General features: G+C 38.4%; 2 protein-coding genes across 2 annotated transcripts; both read left to right on the top strand.

The window, feature by feature from the left end:
- Positions 1-13,897: 13,897 nt before the first annotated feature.
- Positions 13,898-14,941, top strand: LOC133865627 (uncharacterized mitochondrial protein AtMg00810-like). The gene is made up of 2 exons (XM_062302044.1): positions 13,898-14,089; positions 14,189-14,941. Exons 1-2 carry the CDS (start codon positions 13,898-13,900, stop codon positions 14,939-14,941), a joined length of 945 nt encoding a protein of 314 aa, XP_062158028.1.
- A 1,695-nt stretch (positions 14,942-16,636) lies between these two features.
- On the top strand, positions 16,637-25,451 carry LOC133865958 (metal transporter Nramp7.2-like). Its single transcript, XM_062302494.1, has 13 exons — positions 16,637-16,895; positions 18,224-18,302; positions 18,421-18,461; positions 18,600-18,678; positions 18,795-18,899; positions 19,015-19,124; positions 21,717-21,898; positions 22,272-22,341; positions 23,134-23,307; positions 23,400-23,504; positions 23,717-23,848; positions 23,938-24,033; positions 24,933-25,451. The coding sequence occupies exons 1-13, from the start codon at positions 16,731-16,733 to the stop codon at positions 25,272-25,274; spliced, it is 1,680 nt and encodes a 559-aa protein (XP_062158478.1). The 5' UTR covers positions 16,637-16,730; the 3' UTR covers positions 25,275-25,451.
- The last annotated feature ends 243 nt before the right edge of the window (positions 25,452-25,694 follow it).

Genomic DNA, 25,694 nt, shown 5'->3' with positions numbered 1-25,694 from the left:
AGAAAACAATAAATTACATAAAATATTTTTTCAGGTGCTCGGCATTCCATGATCTCGGAAGTATCTTCCCTGTTTCGGTCATCAAGCGATAAGCTCCCTTCTGATGGCATCCTATTACCTTGTAGGGACCTTCCCATACGGGTCCCATTTTGCCTTCCGTTGGATCTTTCGTCATTAAGCTTACCTTCCTGACTACCCAATCACCGAGCTGAAACTTTCTGGGCACCACCTGCTTGTTAAAGTACCGAGCCGTTCGATTCTGATACGCCGCCCATGTGACATGAGCGTCGTCTCTTTTCTCCTGCAACAGATCCAGGTGTATTTTAGCACTTTCGTCGTTGAGTCCTGGATTGTAGTGAGCCACACGAAAGCTTGGAGATCCCACTTCCACAGGTATTACCGCCTCGGTTCCATACGTAAGTGAGAATGGTGTCTCGCCCGTTGGAGTTCTTCTGGTGGTTCGGTACGACCACAACACCTCTGGAACGCATTCAACCCATGCTCCTTTCTTCTTATCAAGCTTTTTCTTCAGGATCTTTACCAGGGTCTTGTTCGTCGCCTCTACCTGACTGTTCGCCTTTGGGTATTGTACCGAAGCATAATGGTTTCGGATACGGAGCTCTGAACACCACCTCCGAAATGGTTCACAGTCAAACTGCTTCCCATTATCTGTGACGAAAGCATGAGGAATCCCAAACCGGCATACCACCGACTTCCAGAGGAAAGTTATGGCGTTCGCTGTAGTTATAGCTGCTAATGCTTCTGCTTCGGCCCATTTAGTAAAGTAATCTACAGCTACAATCAAGAACTTTCGCCCACCTTTTCCTACCGGCATTGGACCAACTATATCCACTCCCCATTTCACAAATGGCCACGGAGAAGTGAGGGGGGTGAGCTTCTCGGGGCTAGCTTTCATGATTCTTGCGAATCTCTGGCATTTGTCATAGTTCTTGACAAGAAGAGCTGAATCTTTCTTGATCGTAGGCCAATAGTAACCCGCTCGGATGGTTTTTTGTGCCAGCATCCTTCCTCCTGAGTGGTCTCCGCACACACCTTCATGAATTTCCCTGAGAACATAATTTGACTCGGCCTTGGAGAGGCATTTGAGAAGGGGTTCAGAATATCCTCTTTTGTACAGTATCTCCCCGAGAAGGCAAAACCGTGCTGCTTGTATCTTCACCCTCCGAGCCGCAACTTTATCTTCAGGCAGCAACCCATGTCTGAGGAACTGGATAATGTCCCTTGCCCACTCTGGCTCCTCTGGTGCTGAGTCTACTTCCATAACCTTGGTTCTCGGGGCTATCGAAGGTTCGGTCAGAACAATAATTTGCCTTCTTGATGCTTCAATCTCTTCCTCTGTTCCCGACGCGATTTTTGAGAATTCATCGGCTCGGATGTTTTCCTCCCGAGGTATTTTTGTGATGACGAACCTTTCGAAATAGGATTGGAATCGCCGTACCTCTTCCAAATACCTAGCCATTCTATCTTCTTGTGCTTCGAACTGCCCTTGGACTTGGCCTACGACCACCTGAGAGTCACTCCGAATTTCGACATTAGTTGCCCCCATCTCTCGGGATAATGCTAAACCTGCTATCACCGCTTCGTACTCAGCTTCATTGTTCGTCGTAACGAAATCCAGTTTTACAGCAAAACCGAACTCTTGCCCTTCGGGATTCCTGAGGAGAACCCCTACTCCGCTTCTGCTCTGTGTAGAAGAGCCATCTACGAACACAACCCAGGTTGACTCCTTGGGAAGTTCTTCTGCTTCAGGAATGTTGCAGAATTCTGCCAGGAAATCTGCTAGAACCTGTCCTTTGATAGCCGTCCGAGGATGAAACTCGATATCAAATTGTCCGAGTTCCACCGCCCAGTTGACTAATCTTCCCGAGAGGTCTGGTTTTTGCAACACCTTCTTCATCGGATACTCGGTTAAAACTCTGATAGCGTGAGCCTGAAAGTATGGCCTCAATCTTCTGGCTGAAATGATCAAGGTGAACGCCAACTTCTCGATCCGAGGATACCTCCCCTCCGCGCCATGCAGTGCTTTACTTGTAAAGTAAACCGGTCTCTGAACCCCTGAATCTTCTCGGACCAGCACTGAGCTTACTGCTGAGGGAGAGACTGCCAAATAGAGATAAAGAATCTCCCCTTCGGTTGGGCGACTCAACAGTGGTGGGTTGGCTAGATATTCTTTCAACTTTTTGAAAGCTTCCTCACACTCCTCACTCCATATAAATGCTTTTCGTAAAATTTTAAAGAAGGGAAGGCACTTATCTGTCGACCGTGATATGAAACGGTTCAAGGCCACAATCCTTCCTGTCAGCCGTTGGAGTTGTTTTGTTGTTCTCGGGGCTTCCATCTCGAGGACAGCTCTGACCTTCTCTGGATTAGCTTCAATGCCCCTTTGTGACACCATAAACCCCAGAAACTTGCCTGAAGAAACTCCGAAGGCACACTTCACGGGGTTGAGCTTCATGTTGTATTTTCTTAGAGTCCGAAAAGTTTCTCGGAGGTCTTCTATGTGTCTGTTTGCCCGAATACTTTTAACCAGCAGGTCATCTACGTATGCCTCAACGTTTCGGCCAATTTGACTTTGAAACATCCGGTTCACAAGTCGTTGATATGTGGCTCCAGCATTCTTCAGTCCGAAGGGCATCATCTTATAACAGTAAAGTCCTCGGTCTGTGATGAAAGCAGTTTTATCCTGGTCTGTTTCTTCCATGCAGATCTGATTGTACCCCGAGAAGGCATCCATGAAGCTTAAGAGCTCATGTCCGGCTGTCGAATCCACCAATAAATCTATCCGAGGTAGGGGAAAGCTATCCTTCGGACATGCTTTATTCAGGTCGGTGAAATCTACACACATCCTCCACTTCCCGTTTGACTTCTTCACCAGTACTACATTGGCCAGCCATTCGGGATAATCCACTTCTCAGATGAATCCAGCTTTCAGCAACTTCTCTACTTCTTCAGCAACAGCCATGTTTCGTTCGGCAGCAAAAGCTCTTCTTCTCTGCTTCACAGGGCGATAATTGGGATCCACATTCAGCTTATGGACAATAACCGAGGGATCAATCCCCGGCATATCTTCATGGCTCCAGGCAAATACATCTTTGTTGCGCCTCAAGAACGCCACCAGATCTTTCTTCATGGGTTGAGGGAGTTGTGAGCCTATATAAACTTTCTTTCCCGAGTCGCCTATCTCGAACTCCTCCAAGGCTTCCACAGGCTCCCCCAACGGTGATTGCTATTTTCCATCCTCCTTAGTTTTTTCTCCCCGACCGTGCTGCCTCGGGGTATCTTTCAAGGACAGATTGTAGCATCTCCTAGCCTCCTTCTGGTCTCCTTTTACCTCTCCAACTCTTTCTTCTGTTGGAAACTTCATGCTGAGATGTGGTGTTGAAGTCACCGCTTTGAAGTCGTTAAGAGCCGTACGTCCTATAATGGCATTGTAGGCCGAGACCTTATCAACTATTAAGAACTTCACCATAATGACTTTCTGCCTTGGATAAGTCCCGGCTGTCACAGGTAAATCGATAGAACCGAGAGGCAACACCTTCTCTCCAGCAAAACCCTGTAGCTGGCACGAGACTGGAACCAGCTTTTCTGATGGAACACCCATATGATCGAAAGCTGATTTAAAAAGAATATCAGCCGAGCTCCCTGTGTCAATGAGGATCCGCCGGGTCTGATAATTTGCTATGGTCAAGGTGACCACAAGGGCGTCTGTGTGCGGAAGCGAGACTCCAGCATAATCATCATCAGAAAACCCTATAACCAAAGGGTCATATTTCCGAGACTTTGGGGGCTTCTGGACCGAGTAAACTTCGAAATCATCCAGCTGCCTGGCATACGCTTTCCGAGCCGAGTTGGACTCACCTCCTCCTCCGAATCCTCCCGAGATGGTGTGAATGATAGGGAGATTGCCTTGCTGCGCCCCCCGAGGCCTGCTTCTACTTCTCCCTCTTCTTTCATCCCTCCGAGGCCGAGGTGCTGGCTCTCGGCTTCTTTCTCTTCTTTCATCTTGTCTCGGTTGATAGTTTCTTCTATTATCCCGATCCTCTTCCCTCCTAGGCCTCGGATAGTGATCTCGCTCCTGTTGATTCCTCTCATTGACGAGGAATCGGACTAGCTTCCCATTCTCAATGAATTTCTCGATCAACTGCCTCAACGAGACACACTGCTCGGTCAGATGACCGCGTGAATCGTGGAAGGCACAGTACTTGTGAGCCAAGTGCGGAGTGGGATTTCCTTGAATGGGTCTCGGTCTCTGGTAATTCGGATCTTTCTTGAGTTCCATGAGCACCTCGGTGATGGAGGTGTTCAACGGTGTCCACTTGTAATCTCTAAAATTTTTCTTTGCCTTCTTATACTCTGCGGTACCAGCATCCTGTATGGGCTCAGGATTCTTCTTTTTCTTAGGCTTCTCGGTGGACGGCTGTTGTTGTTGCTGGGAATTATTGAGGAGGGCTCGGAGCGTTTCTTCCTGGTTGATGTACCTGTCGATCTTCACCATAAAGGTTTGAAGATTTTTCGGCGGTTTCAACGCCAATTCTGCCATCAGAGGTCCATCTTTTTTCAAGCCTTGAAAAATCGCACAGTAAATGAAGTCGTCTGGTGCACTCTTTGTGTCCAGCTTCTCCTGGTTGAACCTCCACAGATAGTCTTTTAGAGACTCATTCGGTCCCTGCTGTACAGAGAGCAAGTATCCTCGGGGTTTTCTTCTAGCTCTCCCAGATACGAACTGGGCCAGGAACTTTCTTCCAAGGGTGTCGAAGCAATCAATCGACCTTGGTGTGAGACTCCTGAGCCAGTCTCGGGCCTTTCCTGACAAGGTGAGAGGAAAAGCTCGGCATGCCACAGCATCTGGTGTCTTGTGCAGGGAGACATGGGACCGGAAATTGTCCAAGTGCTCCACTGGATCTTCACTGCCTGAGAAGACAGGAATGTCAAGTACCTTGAATCTTCCAGGTAAGTCGCAGTTGGACACTTCTTCGGTGAATATGGACTCCTTGTGCTGGAAGAGGTTGTCAACAAGGGACTCCTTCCCATCACGCTTTTGGTCAATCGTCTTTGACAGCACATCATATTTTGCGCCTAGATCCTGGACCATCTTCTGCAACCTCCTCTCTGCCTCCGTGGGTGGAACCGGATTGATGGGCTCTCCATGGTTTTTGTTCCGCCCGTCTCTCTTTTCATGATTCTCGTTCCGCCCGTCTCTCTCTTCATGATTCTCGTTCCGCCCGTCTCTCTCTTCATGATTCTCGTTCCGCCCGTCTTTCTCTTCATGATTCTCGTTCCGCCCGTCTCTCTCTCCTGACCCTTCAGGGTTTCCCCCAAGGTTTGTCCCATCGGCTGCATCATGATTGAACGGCGGCGGAGTTCGTGCGGCTAGGAGCACAGCATTCTGAGCCAGCAAATCCTCCACATTCTTTTGCGCCTGGGCCAACTGCTGACTCAGTTGGGTTATCCAGGCCTCTGGTCCTGCAGATTTTGCTTCTCCACGAGCATCGTCTCGGCTGGTAGGCGGTACTTCATTTTGGATCGACTTGGAACGTCTCGTCGTCACCATCGCGGATTTGTTTTTCGTAAGAACAATTGATCGTTCCCACAGACGGCGCCAAACTGTTGGTACAGTTTCCGGTATGGTGACGTGTCGCCTAAAGATTCGCTGCTGATTTCTACCGAATACCTCAATCCTGCAAAAAGAACAAACAACTCGTCGGGGGTGCCGACCACGCCCACTCCGATGCCTAAGTTAGTCTAAATCAGTTTTCTGCAGAGTAATCTGAATCTTAATCTCAAGAGCTTAGAGAATTCGTATTTTTATACCTGGTGTGACGGTCTTTATTTATAGGCTGGACCTTCTTGACACCTAGTTGGATTAGGAGTTTGAGTCCTAGCCTGGTTGAACTTTAACTATATCTTCAGGGAATTCGAGTAGGAGTGCGAAGTCCGTAGTTGATCGCGTTTGTACTTCTTTACACTTGATTCCATGTCAATAACCATTTTATCCCATAAATTATGGATCTGTAGTTTATCCCTGATCTTCTGGGATTCTATCCTTATCGCACTCTCAGACGAGTGTGGCGCATGGCACCTTTTAGAAGACTGTAGCATATTTCAGCCAACCTCCGAGGCAATGATATCCGAGATGTGTTCGCTCCGACCTGGAGATCTCGGGATATATCCGTACCACAACGGGGTTGTGTAAGTCCGAGATGTTTATACTCCGAGATGTTGACACATCCAATAGATATCACCCCGAGGAGATATCACACCGACTCGATATCATACCGAGGCGTTATTACTCCGAGACACAAATATCCGAGATATGCTCGCTCCATTCAGACTAGGAGATCTCGGGATGTTCCACATACCGTAACCTGGAGTTTTAAGACCGAGATGTCGTTATGCCTCCGAGATGTATTTGCACCGAGACGTCGTTATACCTCCGAGATATATTTATACCTAGGCAATCTTTTCTTTGCTGGCCGAAATAAATGTCCGAGGCATAGATCCGAGATGTTTCTGAATCCACGTGTCTCTAGGGTTAATTTTATCCCTAACAGACATAAATATATGAATTAAGTTTGTATGATAATCTGAGATATAGGAGGATTTTGATTTGTTGAAATTCTCCAGAAACAGATTTACCAAGATTGACTCGAGGTAAAGTGAGAGGTCACAAAGTGGTCCAACGACCTAACTAATTAATTAGACGTACGGCATATAAATTCCAACCCAAATACAAATAATTGTACCCTCAAATCAATAACCCTTAAACTATCTCTAGCTAACATACGGCATATAAATTCCAACGTACCCAAACACAAATAATTGTACCCTCAAATCAATAACCCTTAAACTATCTCTAACAGACTCTTTATATGCTTCATAATAACTGCATTTAGTTATTATAAACTAATTTACTTTTTCAGCAGATATTTTAAAATATAGTATTTTCATCCATTTTGATACAGTGTAACACCTTTTAATCTTTTTTTAATATTAGTTTCTATCTTCTCTCCTCTCTCTCTCTCTCTCTCTCTCTCTCTCACAATAAAAAATACATTGAAAAATAATATTTAAAGAAAATAGAGAGAGATAAATAACCTGTTAGAGTTTGTATTAAAAAAACTACTAGTTAAAGTTAATAGAAAAATTTATATTTTAAGTAGCTAAAATAACCATGCTCTACAGTACTATCGCCTATTTATAATCCTTCTTCCAAACTTTAAATTTTAGCAACCGACCTCTTAATTTGAAGTCCCTTTCGTAAGAAATAAGATAAATGCCATTTAATTTGTATGCTCATGTTCTTTTTTCATTTTTTTTTAAAAAAAATAAAAATAAAAATGAATCATTGGATCCGTAGATCTTTAGCTTACATCATCACGAAGAAACAAATGTTAAATTGGTGGAAAGATGCTTCACTTTGTGTGGCCCAAAGGGTGACTCTTGACTCCGATTTCTTGAAATTACATTAAAAAAAGAAGAGAAAAAATGCCATAATTATCGAGGAAGCCTAATTAGAGCACTAGTAGCAGATGCCCTATAAATAGTTCTATTCCCTAAAATAGGAAAAATTTGAAAAAAAATGTACAAAATACGAGCCACAACAGCTTCCTCATTTTAGATGAAGATCCTTGGGAAGCATTGTAGCTTCTCAACAGATTATTTTAATAAAAAAAAAACGTTTCTCTCTCCTCTCTCCTCTACGCATTGTCATTCTTCAACTTCAAAAAACAGCTCTCTCTCTCTCTCTCCTATCTCATTCAGTCGTCCTCATTCCTCAACCTCAAAGAAGATGTAGACAAGAGAGAGAAAGAAGATGGAGAGAGAGAGAGAGAGAGATAGAGAAGAGTTAATGGAAGAAAGAAAAAATGGGTAATTACCTTTTCCCCCCATGAACTACCAAAAAATGCGCGATGCCTCCATGAACTACTAACTCGGCCAAAATAGAGCATTCAACTACCAAAGACAACCCTTTTTCCCCCTTCCGTCAGTCAAAGGGGTTAAAACAAACGGTCAACGGGTCACGTGACAGCCACACGCCATTTTACCCTCATTTTTTTTCCTCTTTCCCCCCATGAATTACTACTATCTTCCTCTTTCCCCCCCATGAACTACCACGATCTTCCAACATGCCCCCATGTAAAATGGCACATGACTTATTGACTGTTTCTTTTAACCTCTCTAACTGACGGAAGGGGGAAAAATGGTTGTCTTTGGTAGTTGAATGCTCTATTTTGGTTGAGTTGGTAATTCATAGGGGCATCGCGCATTTTTTGGTAGTTCATGGGGGGAAAAGGTAATTATCCCAAGAAAAAAAATAGATAGAAAAAATAGGAAGAAGATGGAGATGAGAGAGAGAGAGGGAGAGAAAGACGAAAAAAAAAAAAAAAAAGAAAGAAAGAAAGAAGAGAGACAGACGAGAGGGAGAAGAAGACGAAAAAAAAAATAAAGAAAAAAAGAAGAGAGACAGCAAGAGGGAGAAGAAGACTGAAAAAAAAATATGAGAGAGAACAGGAAGAGAGAGAAAAAAAAAAGTCTCAGAGAGAAAAAGAAAGAAGAAGAAGAAGAAGAGGAGAAAAGTCTGCAATGAAATTAAAAAAAAAAAAAAGTAAAAGATGAAAGAAATATTATTTTAATATATAGGGAAAGATAAAGGGAAGTCATTGTGGGGTGTTTTTGTATAGGGAAAAAAAAAAGTGGTTTGGTTCCCTAAATTTTTTCTAAAATTGGAAAAATGGTTGGGAATCTGCTGCTAGTGTTCTTAGGGTGCATGCATGTTTTGATTCAGACATCAAATAATTAAGGATATGCGTAGAAAAATAAAAGAAATAATTAAGGATATTCTAGCTTCCTGCTGGTGTGTTAATCACTATATTAGGATTAACATTTGTACTCAAGGTGATTGGCCATGCAAATGACCTTGGGGAGGATTGAGGGATCGATAACTGAATATTATTATTGCAGCTACGAAATATATATGTTACTGGTAGTGCTTAATGAAATTGTGTGCCCAAATCAAATTTCAAATTAATTAGATAGAATTTTCCTCCAAATTAGGGTGGATGAAATTCTTTCAATTCAGTCTATTTAACTAATTATTAAGTCTCGCATTTAGATCTCCAGCAATTTACTGCCCAGATTGCTAAAAAGGCTTTAATGAGACAGGCTATCTGAGACCTATTCAGACAAATGAGCCTCATAGAGGCCCTCTCACATTTGACAAAATTGTTGAGATCTGTATCCATAGTTCTCACAGCATGTTTTAACCGAGCATGCATTTTAGATACATATTACTTTAATTAATAAACTGAGTCATATATCAGGAGGAAAACTTAATTTGTTCTTTGAATTTTGAAGTTTAGATAAGGTCATGCAAATTCTTTTCATGCTTTCAGCTAAAATTTTGTGACTACTCTTAACTAGCTACTTGAGTACTTGGTAATTGGTATACCTGCTCCCCGCAGTGCGCACCCTTAAAATCGGCCAATCAAATTGTACAAACACTAGTAATTACGGATCTAGAACAGAAAAAAAGATTTGCTAAAGTCATGGAACTTTAGGATACATTGGATGCTTTAATGCTTACTATATATATATATATATATATATATATAGATTATAAAAGAAAAAGAAAAAGGAGGATGGTGGTTGGGATGATGCGCGCTATATAATATATATATTCATCGATCTACTGAACCCTCCCCCGGCCAGATTTATGCTTCATGAACTATAAAGAGAGAGGCATGAAGCATGACTACTACAGACTACGTACATGCACTGACATAATTAATGGGCAGTCAATTAATTTGTTGTTATATGTGCTTACAACTTCTTTAATGCTTTCAACTATATATATATATATAATAGAATGCTAGGTTGCCTGAAACTATCATCTCTGTATAAAGCTCCAAATGAATGGCTACAACTGGTAAATTGCCCAACAACCCCTCATTCTTTTTTTCTTGGCTAAAGGACGGATCAAATTCATTGCCACAACATAATTAAACATCAAAGAGAATTAAATGAGCATTATATGCCTAAAATCCTAGCAGCTAGCTGCTAATTAATTAAAGGCATCCCCAAGCTAATTACAAGAGGGTGCAGAAATTAATGTAATGATAATTAATTAATACATGTTTTTACTCATTGACATGACAAAGTTAAGGTCAAACTTAGGAGACCCTTATTTTTCGTGGGTTTTCTTTGCAGCCTCACATTTTTACTCGTTTAATTAATTGATATTATTTTAACACTTGATGCCCTTACGTGTGCCAAACATTTTACTCAAGACATTACTAGCTACTTTAATTGATACCATGTTAAAAAGCACTACTACGTCTTGATCTTCACACCATTTATCATACTGGCTAATGTAATGTATTTTAAGTATTGAGATACACGTGTGTTAAATGTAGATACACGTGTTAAATATGTAAATAACAGAACACATGATCTGTTTTTCTTAGCTGGTTAATTAACTTAGCTAGTTAGTTTACCTTAGCTAGTTAGTGATAGCTGGCTTTCTTTGCAAGTTTGTTCTGTTACTGCAGAATGTATATATACAGTTTGTAAAACACTTTATATTTTTTAATGCAATTGAACAAAGTTTCAATCCCAAATATTCTCTGCTCTCTTTTCTTATATGGTATCAGAGCAAACATAAACCCTAACTTTCTCTTCCATTTTCCAAATCTCTGATTTCATCCATCTGTCTCATCTTTTCATAATCTGATTTCATATTGATTCATGGAATCTAATTATGTCAATTCAACTCTTTTTACAATGGATTCCAATCCACTGTATCTTCATCATGGCGACAGCCCTGGCTCAATTTTAGTCACTCAATTGCTCACCGGCGACAATTACTATACTTGGAGCTGATCAATGTTCATGGCTTTGACTGCCAAGAACAAGCTTCAATTCATCAATGGAACTTTGCCGAAACTTCATTCTTCTGATCCAGACCTCTTTGTATGGACTCGTTGCAACAACATGGTGTTGTCGTGGATCATCAATTCTGTTTCCAAAGAAATTGCAGTAAGTGTTATTTCTGTTGATTCAGCAGAAACGATGTGGAATGATCTTCGTGATAAATTTTCTCAGCAAAATGGACCTTGAATCTTCCAAATTCAGAAGCAATTTCTACCATGTCTCAAGAAGATCAATCGGTAAGCAGTTATTTCACTGCTCTCAAAGGGTTATGGGATGAGTTGCTCATTTATCGCCCTTTACCTGTTTGTCTTTGCGGAAAATGCTCATGTGGTGTGTTGAAGACACTCACTGAATATCATCACCAGGAGTATGTTCTTCAATTCCTTATAGGATTGCATGAGTCATTTTCTCATGTCAAATGACAAATCTTGTTAATGGATCATCTTCCACCCATTAACAAGGTTTTCTCTTCATTTGTTCAACATGAACGACAAAAGGATATATCTGGTTCTCTTAGCATGATGCATAACAATACATATGCTTTGTCGACTAAAGGTCCATCCTCTTCTTCACCTTCATTTGCTAGACCTGTTGCTGCAAATTTTTCTAATCCTCGATATGGTAAACCTAATGCCTTTCGCAAGGATCGTCCTATCTGCACTCACTGTGGTGTTTATGGTCATTTCATGGAGAAGTGCTATCGGTTGCACGATTTCCCTCCTGGCTTCAAGTTTTCCAAGGGAAAACTGACTGCAGAACAACATTCTGCCAATCAAGCTTTAGAGATGAATATGAATATGGATTCCCCCTCTGCTGCCTTGCCTATCATCCAAGAGCAAATTCAATATTTGTTTGCTATGATGAAGTCCAATAATTCTGAAGTGATTTCCTCAGTGAATCAGGTTGGAGCTCCTCAAAATTGCCTTGTTGCCAACATGTCAGGTACCTCTTTCAATCCATTTGCTTCTTTGAATGATAGATACCACCATTCTGTTTTTTTCTTCCATTTCATCTTTTCAAGTTGCTTCTAAACTTGTCAATCAACTATGGATTATAGACACGGGTGCCACTGATCATATGGTATGCTCCATTTCTTTTTTTACTACCATTACATCCACCATATCCAAGCTTGTCAAATTGCCTAATGGTTAGTTTGCTTCTGTTACACATATAGACACTGTTAGAATTTCTGCATCTTTAATTCTAACTGATGTCCTATGTGTTCTTACTTTTTCATTCAATCTCATCTCAACAAGCAAACTCACGAAAATTTTCTCTTGTAGTCTTATATTTCTTGTTGATTTTTGTTTCATCCAGAATCTGTTGACATGGAAAATGATTGGAGTGGGTAGAGAATGTGGCGGGCTGTTTCACTTGCTTGATCAACCAGAATTGCCTTATCCAGTATACAAATCCGCATTGCATTCTTCTATCTCCTCTGTTCCTTCATCTCATAGTTTTTCTGTTAAGCATGTTTCTTCGGATGTATGACATTTCCATTTAGGACATTTGTCTTATTATAGAATAAAGCTACTTAGTCAATATGACTCTAGCATTACTGTTGATCCAAATAAATGCTGTACAATTTGTCCTTTGGCTAAGCAACATCGCTTACCATTCCCTGTAAGTGATTCCATATCAAATAAAATTTTCGATTTAGTCCATTGTGATATTTGTGGCCCCTTTTCCAATGATTCTCTTAATGGTGTTAAATATTTTCTCACCATTGTTGATGATTATTCTAGATTCACATGGGTGCATCTAAAGGTTGCTAAGTCTCAAACCCGAAATTTACTTGTTTTTTTCATCAATCTTGTTGAAACCCAATTTGCTACTAAAGTCAAAACTTTGCTAAGTGATAATGGTCTTGAATTTCAAATGCCTATTTTTTATCAGTCTAAAGGCATTGTTCATCAACTCAGTTGTGTTGAGACTCCTCAACAAAATTCTGTTGTGGAAAGAAAACACCAACACCTCCTCAATGTTGCTCGTGCTTTAAGATTTCAAGCTAATCTTCCCTTATATTTTTGGGGTGAATGTGTTCTCTCGGCTACTCACATTATCAACCGCATTCTTACTCCTACTTTGTCCAGTAAAACACCTTTTGAATGTCTTTTTTCAATTCCTCTCACTTTTTCACATCTTCGTGTCTTTGGTTGCTTATGGCTTCTACCCTTGCTAGGAATCGTTCCAAATTTGATTCCCGAGCTCGACCTTGTCTTTTTATTGGATATCCATATAATATCAAATGTTACAAGCTGTTTGACCTTTCTACTCATACTGTTTTTGTTTCCCGCGATATTGTTTTAAATGAAAATGTATTTCCATATCATCCTCATTTCCAATCTTCTCAATTTCAATTTCCTAATATTGTTCTTCCTATTCCTATTCCTAATTCTAATGTTCTCTTTCCTTCCATTCCTGATCCTACTCCTTTAGATACCATTTCTTTTGACCTTTCCATTCCTTCTTCTGCATCTACTTCTCCTTTTCCTGATGTTTCTCCGATTATTCCTACATCTGTTCCTTTCATTCGAAAATCACTACGGGTTAAGAATAAGCCTAGTTACTTGCAGGATTTCCATTGTCAAATGACCTCATCTTCTCTATCACCTCCAGCTCATTCTCCACGGAATCCAGGTATTCCTTTTGCTCTTTCTTCTGTCATTTCTTATGACAAATTGTCCCCTTCCTACAAAGACTACGGTCTTTCGGTTTCTACTTCAATTGAACCACAATTTTATCACCAAGCTGTTCAACATTCTTGCTGGCGCGAGGCCATGCAAGCTAAAATCAAGGCTCTTGAGGAAAATCAGACTTGGACTCCTATGCCTTTACCTTCTAATAAGGTTCCTATTGGTTGCAAGTGGGTGTATAAGATCAAGCATAATTCTAATGGTTCGATTGAACGGTATAAGGCAAGGCTTGTAGCAAAAGGGTTCACTCAATGAGGGTTTGGACTGAGACATTCTCTCCGGTGGCCAAGTTGACCATTGTCCGGTGCTTGCTTGCTTTGGCAGCCATCAATAATTGGGATCTTCATCAACTCGATGTTAATAATGCTTTCTTGCATGGTGATCTCGATGGAGAAGTTTTCATGAAGCCTCCTCCTGGTTTTATCTCTAAAGAAGATACTCGGGTTTGTAGATTAAACAAATCCTTATATGGTTTGAAACAAGCGTCTTAGCAATGGTTCTCTAAATTTTCTTCCATTTTACCGCTTCATGGTTTTACTCAGTCTAAATCTGATTACAGCTTGTTTACTAAGTCCAAATGTTCTTCCTTTATGGCACTTCTTGTTTATGTGGATGATATAGTCCTTGCCAGCAATGATAAGCAAGTTATCAAGGAACTCACTGCTTTCTTACACACTCATTTCAAACTCAAAGATTTAGGCTCTTTGAAGTTTTTTCTTGGTCTGGAGATTGCTCGATCCTCTATTGGCATCTCTCTATGTCAACAAAAATTTGCCTTGGACATCCTCACTGATACTGGTCACTTGGCTGCTAAGCCTTCTGCTTTTCCCATGGAGTCCAATGCCAAATTTTCTGCTTTGGATGGGGTGTTGCTTGAAGATCCTCAGTCCTATCGCAGGTTGATTGGTCGGCTGCTATATCTCACTATCACAAGACCTGACTTAACCTATGCTGTTCATACTTTAAGTCAGTTCATGCAAGCTCCTCGCAAGCCTCATTTAGATGCTGCTCATCGCATTCTACGTTATATCAAGGCAGCTCCGGGTCAGGGATTGTTTTTCCCTACTTCTTCTTCTTGTCACTTGAAGGCGTTTTGTGACTCTGACTGGGTTGGTTGCCCTGACACCCGCAAATCCCTGACTGGCTTTTGTGTTTTTCTGGGAGACTCCTTGATCTCTTGGAAATCAAAGAAACAAACCACAGTTTCTAGATCTTCTGCTGAGGCCGAATATCGCTCTATGGCTGCTGTTTGTTGTGAACTTACTTGGCTGCTTCATCTTCTCCAGGATTTTTAGATTTCTCACTCTCAAGTAGCTCTTCTGTTTTGTGATAGCAAAGCAGCTTTACACATTGCTGCTAATCCGGTCTACCACGAGCGAACTAAACACATAGAGATCGATTGTCATGTTGTGCGAGAAAAAATCTAACGTGGTCTAGTTCGGACTTTGCATGTTTCTTCCTCTAATCAGTTGGTTGATTTATTTACTAAGCCTCTTGGTTCTGAAGTTTTTCGGTCTCTGCTGTCCAAGATGAACATTCTCAATATCCATTGTTCATCTTGGGAGGGGGTATTGAGATACACGTGTTAAATATGTAAATAACAGAACACATGATCTGTTTTTCTTAGCTGGTTAATTAACTTAGGTAGATAGTTTACCTTAGCTAGTAGTGATAGTTAGTTAGCTTTCTCAGCAAGTTTGTTCTGTTACTGCAGAATGTATATATACAGTTTGTAAAACACTTTATATTTTTTAATGCAATTGAACAAAGTTTCAATCCCAAATATTCTCTGCTCTCTTTTCTGATATTAAGCTGATTTTCTTTAGTTTTACGTCAACCGATGTGAAATAAGTGTAAAGAATAGCATTACTCCATGTTAAATTATCACTAATTCTAAAAATTTAAGCTGATAAAAAAATGAAATTTAATCATTTATTAATTAATATTCTAACCGGCGTAAACCTTTTCTTTCTAATGCTTCATTTGTTTCGACGTAAAATGGTTTCCGTCGTAAAATATTTTCGACGAAATCATTTTAAAAAAAAAAATAATTTTTTCGAAAATAATTTTCGGTGTTTGATTCGCACGAAAAAATTACAAAAGGAGAAAATGCAATTGTCGCCGGAATCCGGCAACGTCCGGTAGCCGTTGGCGGATTCCGGCGAGCATGTTTGGCCGGATCCGGCCAAAATTGCCAAATTTCGGCCGGACTCCTTCGGATCAGGTCAGATTCGGCCGGATCAGTGGCCGGATCCATCTAGATCCGGCCGGATTAATGGTAGGATCCGACCAGATTCTGACCATGGCCGACTTCCGGCCAGATTCGGCCGGATCTGACCGGATATTACCATTGATCCGGCCATTTTTTAGAAATCATTTTACGCTGAAACAAAAGGAGCATAAGTAAAAAAAAAAAAAAAAAAAAAAACCCAAACAGTAGGACCGTTTAATTACAAAGGGGAAACAGGGAAGAAATCGGAGGCAGGGGATCATCGGTGGAAATGCTTCCAATGTACATAGGAGCTAGCTAGAGGTGGCCACTTCTAAAGGCAAGCCCATTTTTACCAAGTAACTGTGGAACGGCACGGACAAAAACGTGTCAGCTTATAAAAAAGAGCATAGTGTATCTGGTTATATTTGTTGAAGAAACACACAAACCCTGTCATACTTATTTTACTTTTAAGTTAAAAAAGAAAAAAGAAAAAAAAAAAAAAAAGGAGGTTGAGGGTTGGAGTTGTTTGAATAAAAAAGTAGAAAAGCTGAAAATATAAAACAGGGAGGGGAAACATCATAATTAGAATATTTAATTAGTGTTTTGTTTATTTGTTAGTAATTAGAATATGAATGTCTTCTTGAGTGAAGGAAGTGACATATCCTTTTGGCGACGAGGACAAGGCCGTTTTGTGGTTTAGGGATGGACTATTAAGCTGTCGTGAAGCCAAACACATGGTGATGCTTCAGGCCATTTGCATGCACTATAAATACACAAGCTCCGTCTGACAGTTTCATTGAACAAGCTAGCTGTTAAAAGCACGTTGCAATCTAGCTAGAGATCTAGTAGAGAGAGAGAGAGAGAGAGAGAATATGGGAAGCCATCAAGCGAGTGATGAAGTTAATATTCCATCATCATGGGGTACAGGGAGCAACCGCATAGCTGCCGTTGAGGAGGAGGGAAACACCCGACCCTCCATCACTGCAGGCAACAACGCCGACAAACAGCTTGATCATGATCAGGACCCTGATCACCAGGTCTCTTTCCTCCTCCTTTTTTTTGATGAATAAGTGATCAATTTTATTACCAACTAACAACAAACAGAACAAAACAACGTTCCACAAACACACAAAGACAACACCACAAGAGCAGAACAGAACTCTGTGGCTACAAACAAAACAAATAACACACTGGTATCAAACCAGTATAGACAAATCAATATTCTAGCTTAGGCAAATATTGATATTCTCTTCAATATTCTTCTTGAAGTTACCTTTACCAGAAATTCTAGTCCTTACTTCCCAAAAAATACTTCTAATAATCTGCTTCTCTGTTTTTGGTCTTCCATTATGCTTAATCTCATTTCTAGCTCTCCATATATTGTAAACACTGGAGCTCAAAACCAGCCTACAAAGAACACTGCTCAGCTTCTTCGAAATCCACTTCCTACTACCTTCTTCTACCACATTCTGCCAGTCAAGAAAGGGATTCGAAATGTTACATCTTTTCATACAAAACTTCTAAATCCAAGAGCTAAAGCTGCAACTGAAAAAAAGATGGTCTCTACTTTCACTATCATGTCTGCAAAAATAGCATTGAGTATCACCTTTGTATCCCCAAGTCAGAAGGCGATCACCCGTTGTGAGTCTATTACGAACAGCCAACCAAAGCAAGAAGGCCTGTTTCGGAATAGCATGATTGAACCAAATAAGGGACCACCAATCCACTAGCTGTCTTTTCAATCTCAAATGGTTCCAAGTATCAGAGCTAACAAAAGTCCCCTTCCGAGCTATAGTCCAGATTGGTTTATCCACAACTCCCAACCGGACTTCTGGAAGTCGACTCTGAATGATAACCAGCTCATCGGACCTAGCTGGCTTCCAACACCATTCACCATTTCTAATTACTGAATCCAACTTGGCATCAATTCGGCTTTGAGAATCATAAATAGGCCTAAAACCAAAATTATCAAATAAAGGGCCTAGTGGATGCCAATTGTCTAGCCATAGATGAATGCTCTTCCCATTCCCAACTTCAACTTTGAGGAGATCCCGAGCCAAACCACGCAGGTTCAAAATCATTCTCCAACACCAAGATGCATTTTGGAGAAGTTTCACATTCAATAAACTCCTCCCTTTCAACAAATATTGCTGAACCCAAGCCACTCAAATGGTCTCTTTCCTTCTTCACCATGCATTAATTCTTTTAGTTCTATGCTTCTTCACCAGGCCTTTCTTTTAATTTTAGCTACGCGCGACATGATTCCTGTATATATATATATATGTCTAATTCTATTGATTTTTTTTTCTCTTGAAGTATATGATCAACATGCATGTATTTTCTTGATGATCTTATGATGTTCCAGAAACCTGGATGGAGAAAGTTTCTTTCCTATGTGGGCCCTGGATTTCTTGTCTCTTTAGCTTATCTTGACCCGGGAAATTGTGAGTCTCTCTCTCTCTCTCTCTCTCTCTCTCTCTCTCTCTCTCTCTCTCTCTCTTTGTGTGCATGTGCACTTATTCGGTAAACTAATTAATATCATTTTATGGAACCATGTCACAGTGGAAACTGATCTGCAAGCTGGAGCAAATCACAGATTTGAGGTAAATAAAACAGCAAAAGAGAAGGATGAAATACACGAGATAATGGAAGAAATTAAAGGAGAACAAGAAATTAAGCCTTTAGTAGTTATTTAAAAACATGATTTTTTTAATGGTGATGATGATATTTGGTATTTTCAGCTACTATGGGTGATACTCGTTGGGTTGATCTTTGCACTCATAATCCAATCGCTGGCTGCAAATCTTGGTGTAAGCACAGGTAAGCTGCAAATTTATAAACAAATTCTAGCTGATCGATCTCCCGCGATGATGATTTTTTTTTTCTACAATTAAGTATCTAAATTAGATAATTAATTTTTCTTTTATCTCTCCCAGGGAAACACCTCTCAGAATTATGTAAGGCTGAGTACCCAAAATATGTGAAGTATTCCCTGTGGTTGCTAGCTGAGCTTGCTGTCATTGCCGCCGATATACCAGAAGGTGGTCTAAGTTTTAAACCATATATCTCATTGTTCAATCATTTGTCTCTCCATCTTGTGCTGCTCCAGCCTCCATGTCACTAACAAACCTTTTGAATGTTCATTTATTGTGACAGTGATTGGGACAGCCTTTGCACTAAACATACTTTTCCACATCCCAGTTTGGGCTGGAGTTCTATTCACAGGCCTAAGCACTCTTTTACTTCTTGGCCTGCAGAGATTCGGGGTACGTACGTAATTAATCTCCTATTAATTAAGCAATTAAAATTTCCAATAGCAAACATAATTTTTTAATATCTAAGTTTTTGGTCCATTAATTATTTAAGAACATGGGAATTAATTATATTTTGTGCTCTACTATATAATATACGTACGGTACGTTGTGTGACACAGCTATGTTTTGTCACGTACTTTTCAAGTAAACTGATCAATTTTTATCACCTCAACTATCTTCGTCCGTATGTTGTGTGTCGACATATATAGTGATGTTTGTAATATAATTTTTAAATAAACGGATACGTATGATTATTGTATAATTATCTTCGTCCGTGCGTTTTGTGTCGACATATATATATATAGTGATGTTTGTAATATAATTTTTAAGGGAAATGCTTGCGTTACAACCCTCATCCAACTCCCACATAACCCCCACTCACATGTGTGTGAGACCCACGTGCATGGAACCCACACACATGTGAGTGGGAGTTGGGTGTGGGTTGTGAGTGTATCATCTCCCAATTTTTAAATAAATACATATCATTATCATATAGTTATCTTTTCGGGGTGCGACTTTGTGGCTTTTCTTTTGTTAGCATTATCACTGTGCAAAGTAAGAAATATATCACACTATTATTTTACAACTATTTTTTTTTTCCTGATGTAGCATGGTTTTGTAGTTTTTGAATCAATTATTGTTAAAAAAAATAAAAACCTTTAACTATTAGATCCGGTCACTTGTGAAATAGTTGTGTGATAGTGGCGTGGTTTCTAACATTTCTATCAGCTTAGTAATTCTAGAAACTACACGTGTATCTGATTTTTATCTTACCTTGCTGACGTGTATTGCTAATTATCCTTTAATTGCTAAAAAAAAAAATCAAATTTAATTGTTAATTGAGACCGCTATGTCAGCCAAATAAAATAATAATAAAATAAAAGTGTAAATTTTAGTATTATTTATAAAGTAATATAATATTAAAGTAATTTAATCTTATCCCTTAAAAATACTATAGATAAGCGATGACTTAACGGTGAACGGTCGTCATTCTCTAACCTCTTTCCAGTTGAGACCAATCTGCAAGAGTTGTGAGCAGAAATTGAATGTGGAATCGATCAATACACATGTCTAACCACTACCACACGTGGACTCTTCTTGGGTTCTTGTCTGTATATGCATCATGCATGCATGCCAGTCTTGTATAATATATATATATATATATCACATACGGGAAGGATTTTGTCTTCAAATTTTTTTTTTTTAAGAAAAAAACTCTTAAAGCTAATTAGGAAATCACGTTGCCACATGGATAAGGTGGTCAAAAATTATGTCTTTGAGTGACAAAAAAATCATATATCTGTTTTCATACCGACTAACCCTAAATTTTGTCTTTTGTAACTTTAAAGGCAATATTACAATTTTTACTATTAAATTATTTATAAATTAATAATACAGTATATAATAACTAAAAATATGACTTATTCATTTTTCTTAATTATTTTATTAATTATGAAATATCACGTATATTTGTAAATAATTTTATTATAAAAATTGTAGTAATTCAAATATGTTCTTTTTATTCTTCTAATCTCATAATAAGCTTTCTTTCTTTTTTATATGGGAAAAGTTTAGTGCATAATGAGTTGTGCACAATCATTCACATAGGTAGACCTATCTAAGTGGATAGATCCACCCATATAAGTAGGTTGCATACAAATTGTACACATCTTATAGTGCAAGAATGAACCCCTTTATATATATATATGTATATATATTCACACACACACGTACATATGCCCACGGAATGCTTCAGTACTTTCTAGTACCTTTTTTTTTTTTTTTTTTTTTTTTTTTTTGGGTGAACGTACGACGTCTATAGTTTTCATTTCATTACATGGATAGCAATCAAGCAATCAATACAATCAAGCAATCAATACAGTTGACTCTTAATTTAATATCTCTGTAGCTCCTAATTAATATATTTTAAAAGAGACAACTTCATCTCTTACCCTATATTTCGTAATTAATTAATAGTATTCGAATATAGTGTTTATTATACAAGACTGGCATGCATATCATTAATTATTTAGATACATGATGGATCAATACAGTGTTTATTCGAATATCCCTTTATTTCTAAGATCTATAGGATATTATCACACACACACACATATAATTGACATTCTCAATTATCCTCTTTGACTTAATTTGAGTGATATCATTAAACCTTCTTTTTATTTTTCTCCTTTTCCTTACCCCCACTTACTTCAAAGTTAGGTGAAGTCCTTAATTAATTTTAACAATAATCATATATATATATATATATATATATATATATATATATATATATATATATATATGAAGTTCAATTATTGTGCTTAAATTAATTCTTCATTTGAAAAATATGTATGTAGACTTAATTTTTTGTTGAAGATCAAAAAGAAAAAGTGTTAAATTGTAGTGAAGGCGGCCGTTATATTGAAATTTATTTAATTAATACTTAATTTTCATAATTATGGATTTTCATATCAATTTTTATTTATATATTGTTTTGTAACATATATATTTTTTGTTTGTGAAATTAAAATTGTGACAAGCCAGGTTAGGAAGCTGGAGTTGCTGATAGCAGTGCTGGTGTTCATAATGGCTGGCTGTTTCTTTGGAGAAATGAGTTACGTAAAGCCCCCGGCAGGTGATGTGCTGAAGGGAATGTTTATACCCAAGCTCAAAGGCCAAGGAGCCACCGGCGATGCCATCGCCCTCTTGGGTGCCCTTGTCATGCCGTACGTACCATCCATCTCTCCCACTTTTTATATATACATTAATTTTCAGCAATTTTATTGTTTAGATTCCTAGTAATTTTTATAGCAAATGTAAGAATAAAGTTTTTACGGGGCTTAATTACTTGCCCGAGTAAGTCTCGAGCAGACTGCCCCGACTTGTTAGACTGGTGGGTCTCATAGGGTTTCTCATATTTACTATTCAAATTGCTAACAATCCGATTAAATAGCTAATTGCTGGAGATACAGATCCGATAAAACTATATATCCATATATATTACATAGTCATCTCGATCTGCATAACTATTTTCCTTTTCATGATTTGTGTGTATAATTATATTATTCATATCACTTCATTTCTTTCTGATCAAAATAGGCACAATCTCTTCCTCCACTCGGCTCTTGTGCTATCCAGAAAAATACCCAGTTCTGTCAATGGCGTCAATGTAAGCCACCGCTTAATTTGAAGCATACTTTCATTCAGATATTCTCATAGACTTCAAACATATTTTGGTTTATATATATATATATATAGAGGAACGATGTATATGTTATTTGTTTCTCCACAGTTAAAATCGTTTATTATGTTGGAAAATGCTTCCAATACTGCAATTTTTATTATAAATTTAGTTTGATAGAGGCTAACGTGGTAAATGCAACATAGACTACGTACCACATCGATAAGTTTATAAAGAACTTACAATAAAAGCTAGCTGTAACACCACTGACGATACTTATGTTATATATACCTCACTTTAGTGTGAATCTTGAAGTTGAAAAACTGGATGCTACAATTAATAAGGAATTAAAAAGATTAACATGATAATGCTAGAATAAATTTCATATCCTACTTTATCAGCTTAGTTTAGAATCATGACCAAATTATTAAATTCATCGTTATGCTTAGACTTTTGGAACCAATAATAATTTATATATAAACTAATTGTTAATGGATGTGTTTGACTTGGTTAAATCATTAAATTTAGTTATTTAAATTAATATAATTTTAACATTGACACTTACTTGTAGGTTTAAACTTTCCCTCAATAAGTGAGACCCAACATGCGAAACATTTAATTGAAATGAGAAGTGAACAACGGAGACAAGTTTCAAACTCAAGATCTTTACTTTGATACTATGTTAAATCATTACTTATTCCAAAAAATTAATCTTATAAAAAATAATTAACTTAATTATTTAAATTAATATTTTAACAAATTCATCCCATAATACTACAGGATGCATGTCGATATTTCTTGCTAGAGAGTGGATTCGCCTTGTTTGTGGCATTTCTGATCAATGTTGCAGTTGTTTCTGTATCGGGCACTGTTTGCTCTGCCAATAACATCTCAGATGAGGCTGCAAATCGATGCAGTGATCTTACCCTTAACTCAGCTCCCTTCCTTCTCCAGGTTCAAATTGATATTTATATATGAAGTTGTTTAAATCCAATTAATTGATTAAGCATAACAGAAATTCTTTTTATTGTCTTATGTATATGTAGAATGTGTTGGGTAAGTCAAGCTCAACCGTTTATGCTATTGCATTACTAGCATCAGGGCAGAGCTCTACCATCACAGGCACTTATGCAGGGCAATTCATCATGCAGGTCTTAAAAAAAATAATAAACATTTATACGTATCTTAATAAATTGGGATTGATAAAGTTTCTCTTTAAATTGGGTTAGAAAAAAATTCCCACATATGTCAATTTAACATTATGGATAGAAGGAATTTTTTTCCCTGAAACCCAGTTTAAAGGAAAACTTTGTCCTGGTTAAGTTGAGTTTTAATTAATTTAAGGATATGGTTTGGTTTTTAGGGTTTCTTGGACCTTAAGATGAAAAAGTGGACTAGGAACCTGGTGAGCAGGTTAATTGCCATTACACCTAGTCTTATTGTTTCAATTATTGGAGGATCTTCAGGAGCAGGCCGACTCATAATCATTGCATCGGTTTGTAACTTGGAAACTAGATCTTTTTAATGTTAATACCTAGTATGTTGCAATCAAACATATTATAAAAACTTAATGGTTTTTTCCAGATGATACTTTCATTTGAACTCCCATTTGCTCTAATTCCTCTCCTCAAATTCAGTAGCAGTGCCACCAAGATGGGACCTCACATTAATTCAACATATGTGAGTTGGTTTTCTTCCTTTTTCTTTCTCTTTTATAAAATTATTGGTTAGCCCAAAAGCTTAAGGTGATAGAAAATAGTTGTTTTAATCATTTACACGTATGCGTATTATTCTTACATCTTCATTTTCTATTTTCATGCCATATGTATTGAGGTGAACCAGTCTATAGGACTTGGCTTTTAAATCAGCTCAAAAGCTAAATGGTTGAAATGTAACACCCCATTTTATACTTTTATCAGTTTATGCAAGGTCATTTGCATTTTGACATCATAATTAAGTTTCATAAATCAATGAATCCTAGCCATTTAAACCAAAAGCATGATTTAAAGATGTACAAAGTTTTCTTCCAACCCAATCTATTAAACTAACATGTGTTTATTTTTAATAGAGCATGGCATAGGTTGTGATCTAAACATATATATGATCAGTGACGGAACTAGTCGGGGGCTGGTGGGGGCCATGGCCCCCCTCCATTTCCCCTCTAGCAAAAAAAAAGAAAAAAAGAAAAGGGAAAGTAAAAAATGCATATTTTTAGCTTTTAATTAAATTTATTAAAAAGGCACATTTTAAGTCTTGTTTTTCAACTTTGACCACTTGAGAAAATTTTACTATAGTTTGGCTCCCCCTAAAATCAACTTTCTAGTTCCATTCTTACAATTTTTTATACGAACCGCAAATCTGACATGCAACGTACATTTTAGGCTAGCAATTTTTGACACGACTTGCGAATCAACACAAAATTAATGGATTAGAGTTGAGAGGTCATACCCGTTTAATTAAATGAGTCACTTTAGAATTGACATATATAATCTTATACATATGCCTCAACATGATCCAAATCCAACAGGCGAACACAAATTGCTTAACTAAAACTAAGCATCTAATAAATATGTATGCAGATTATTGTGGTCTCGTGGATCCTTGGGCTGGGAATCATTGGCATCAACATCTACTACCTGAGCACAGGCTTCGTGGGTTGGCTAATTGATAGCAGTGTACCCACGGTCGGAAAGGTGTTCATTGGGATGATAGTGTTTCCCCTAATGGCCGCCTACATCCTCGCCGTCATCTATTTGACATTCCGAAAAGACACTGTCGTGACATTCGTTGAGCCCCCAAAGAACAACCCAGCAGCTCAAAACACAATGGAAAACGGCCGTCTAAGCAGTTCTAACAGGCAGGTTGATTTGGGGCACATCCCTTACAGAGAGGATTTGGCCGATATCCAATTCCCGGAGTAGAGGGCCGGCCGACGGGGTTTCAAGCTCAAAGGCATCACCGCCAACCAAGAAAGTGTTATCATTTCTTCCTATGTAACTTTCGCGTGTAACTCCTACAGCAATGTACTCAGTTGTAAGCTTATGTTGTTGAACTCTTTAGTTAATCTAAATATTAGTTAATAATGTTTAATAACCAAATCATATCTAATAAAGAATTTAGTCTCATGATAAAGAATTTATGACTTTATTTATTTTTCTACTCAAGGCGGGAATGGGGAAAAAGGGAAAATTAAAAAAAAAAAAAAAAAAAAAAAAAAAAAAAAAAAAAAAACAAAGGCGACGGAGCAATCCTTAGAACAGTTGGGAATATGTCAAGAAAATAATGTTTATTTACTTGATGATTAATAATTCCAAGAGAGGAAAAATGAAAAACTTCAATCA

This window comes from Alnus glutinosa, chromosome 4, assembly GCF_958979055.1.
Source record: "Alnus glutinosa chromosome 4, dhAlnGlut1.1, whole genome shotgun sequence".
Taxonomy (NCBI): domain Eukaryota; kingdom Viridiplantae; phylum Streptophyta; class Magnoliopsida; order Fagales; family Betulaceae; genus Alnus; species Alnus glutinosa.
The sequence above is the reverse complement of the archived record's forward strand: the minus strand, read 5'-3'. Positions and strand labels throughout refer to the sequence as shown.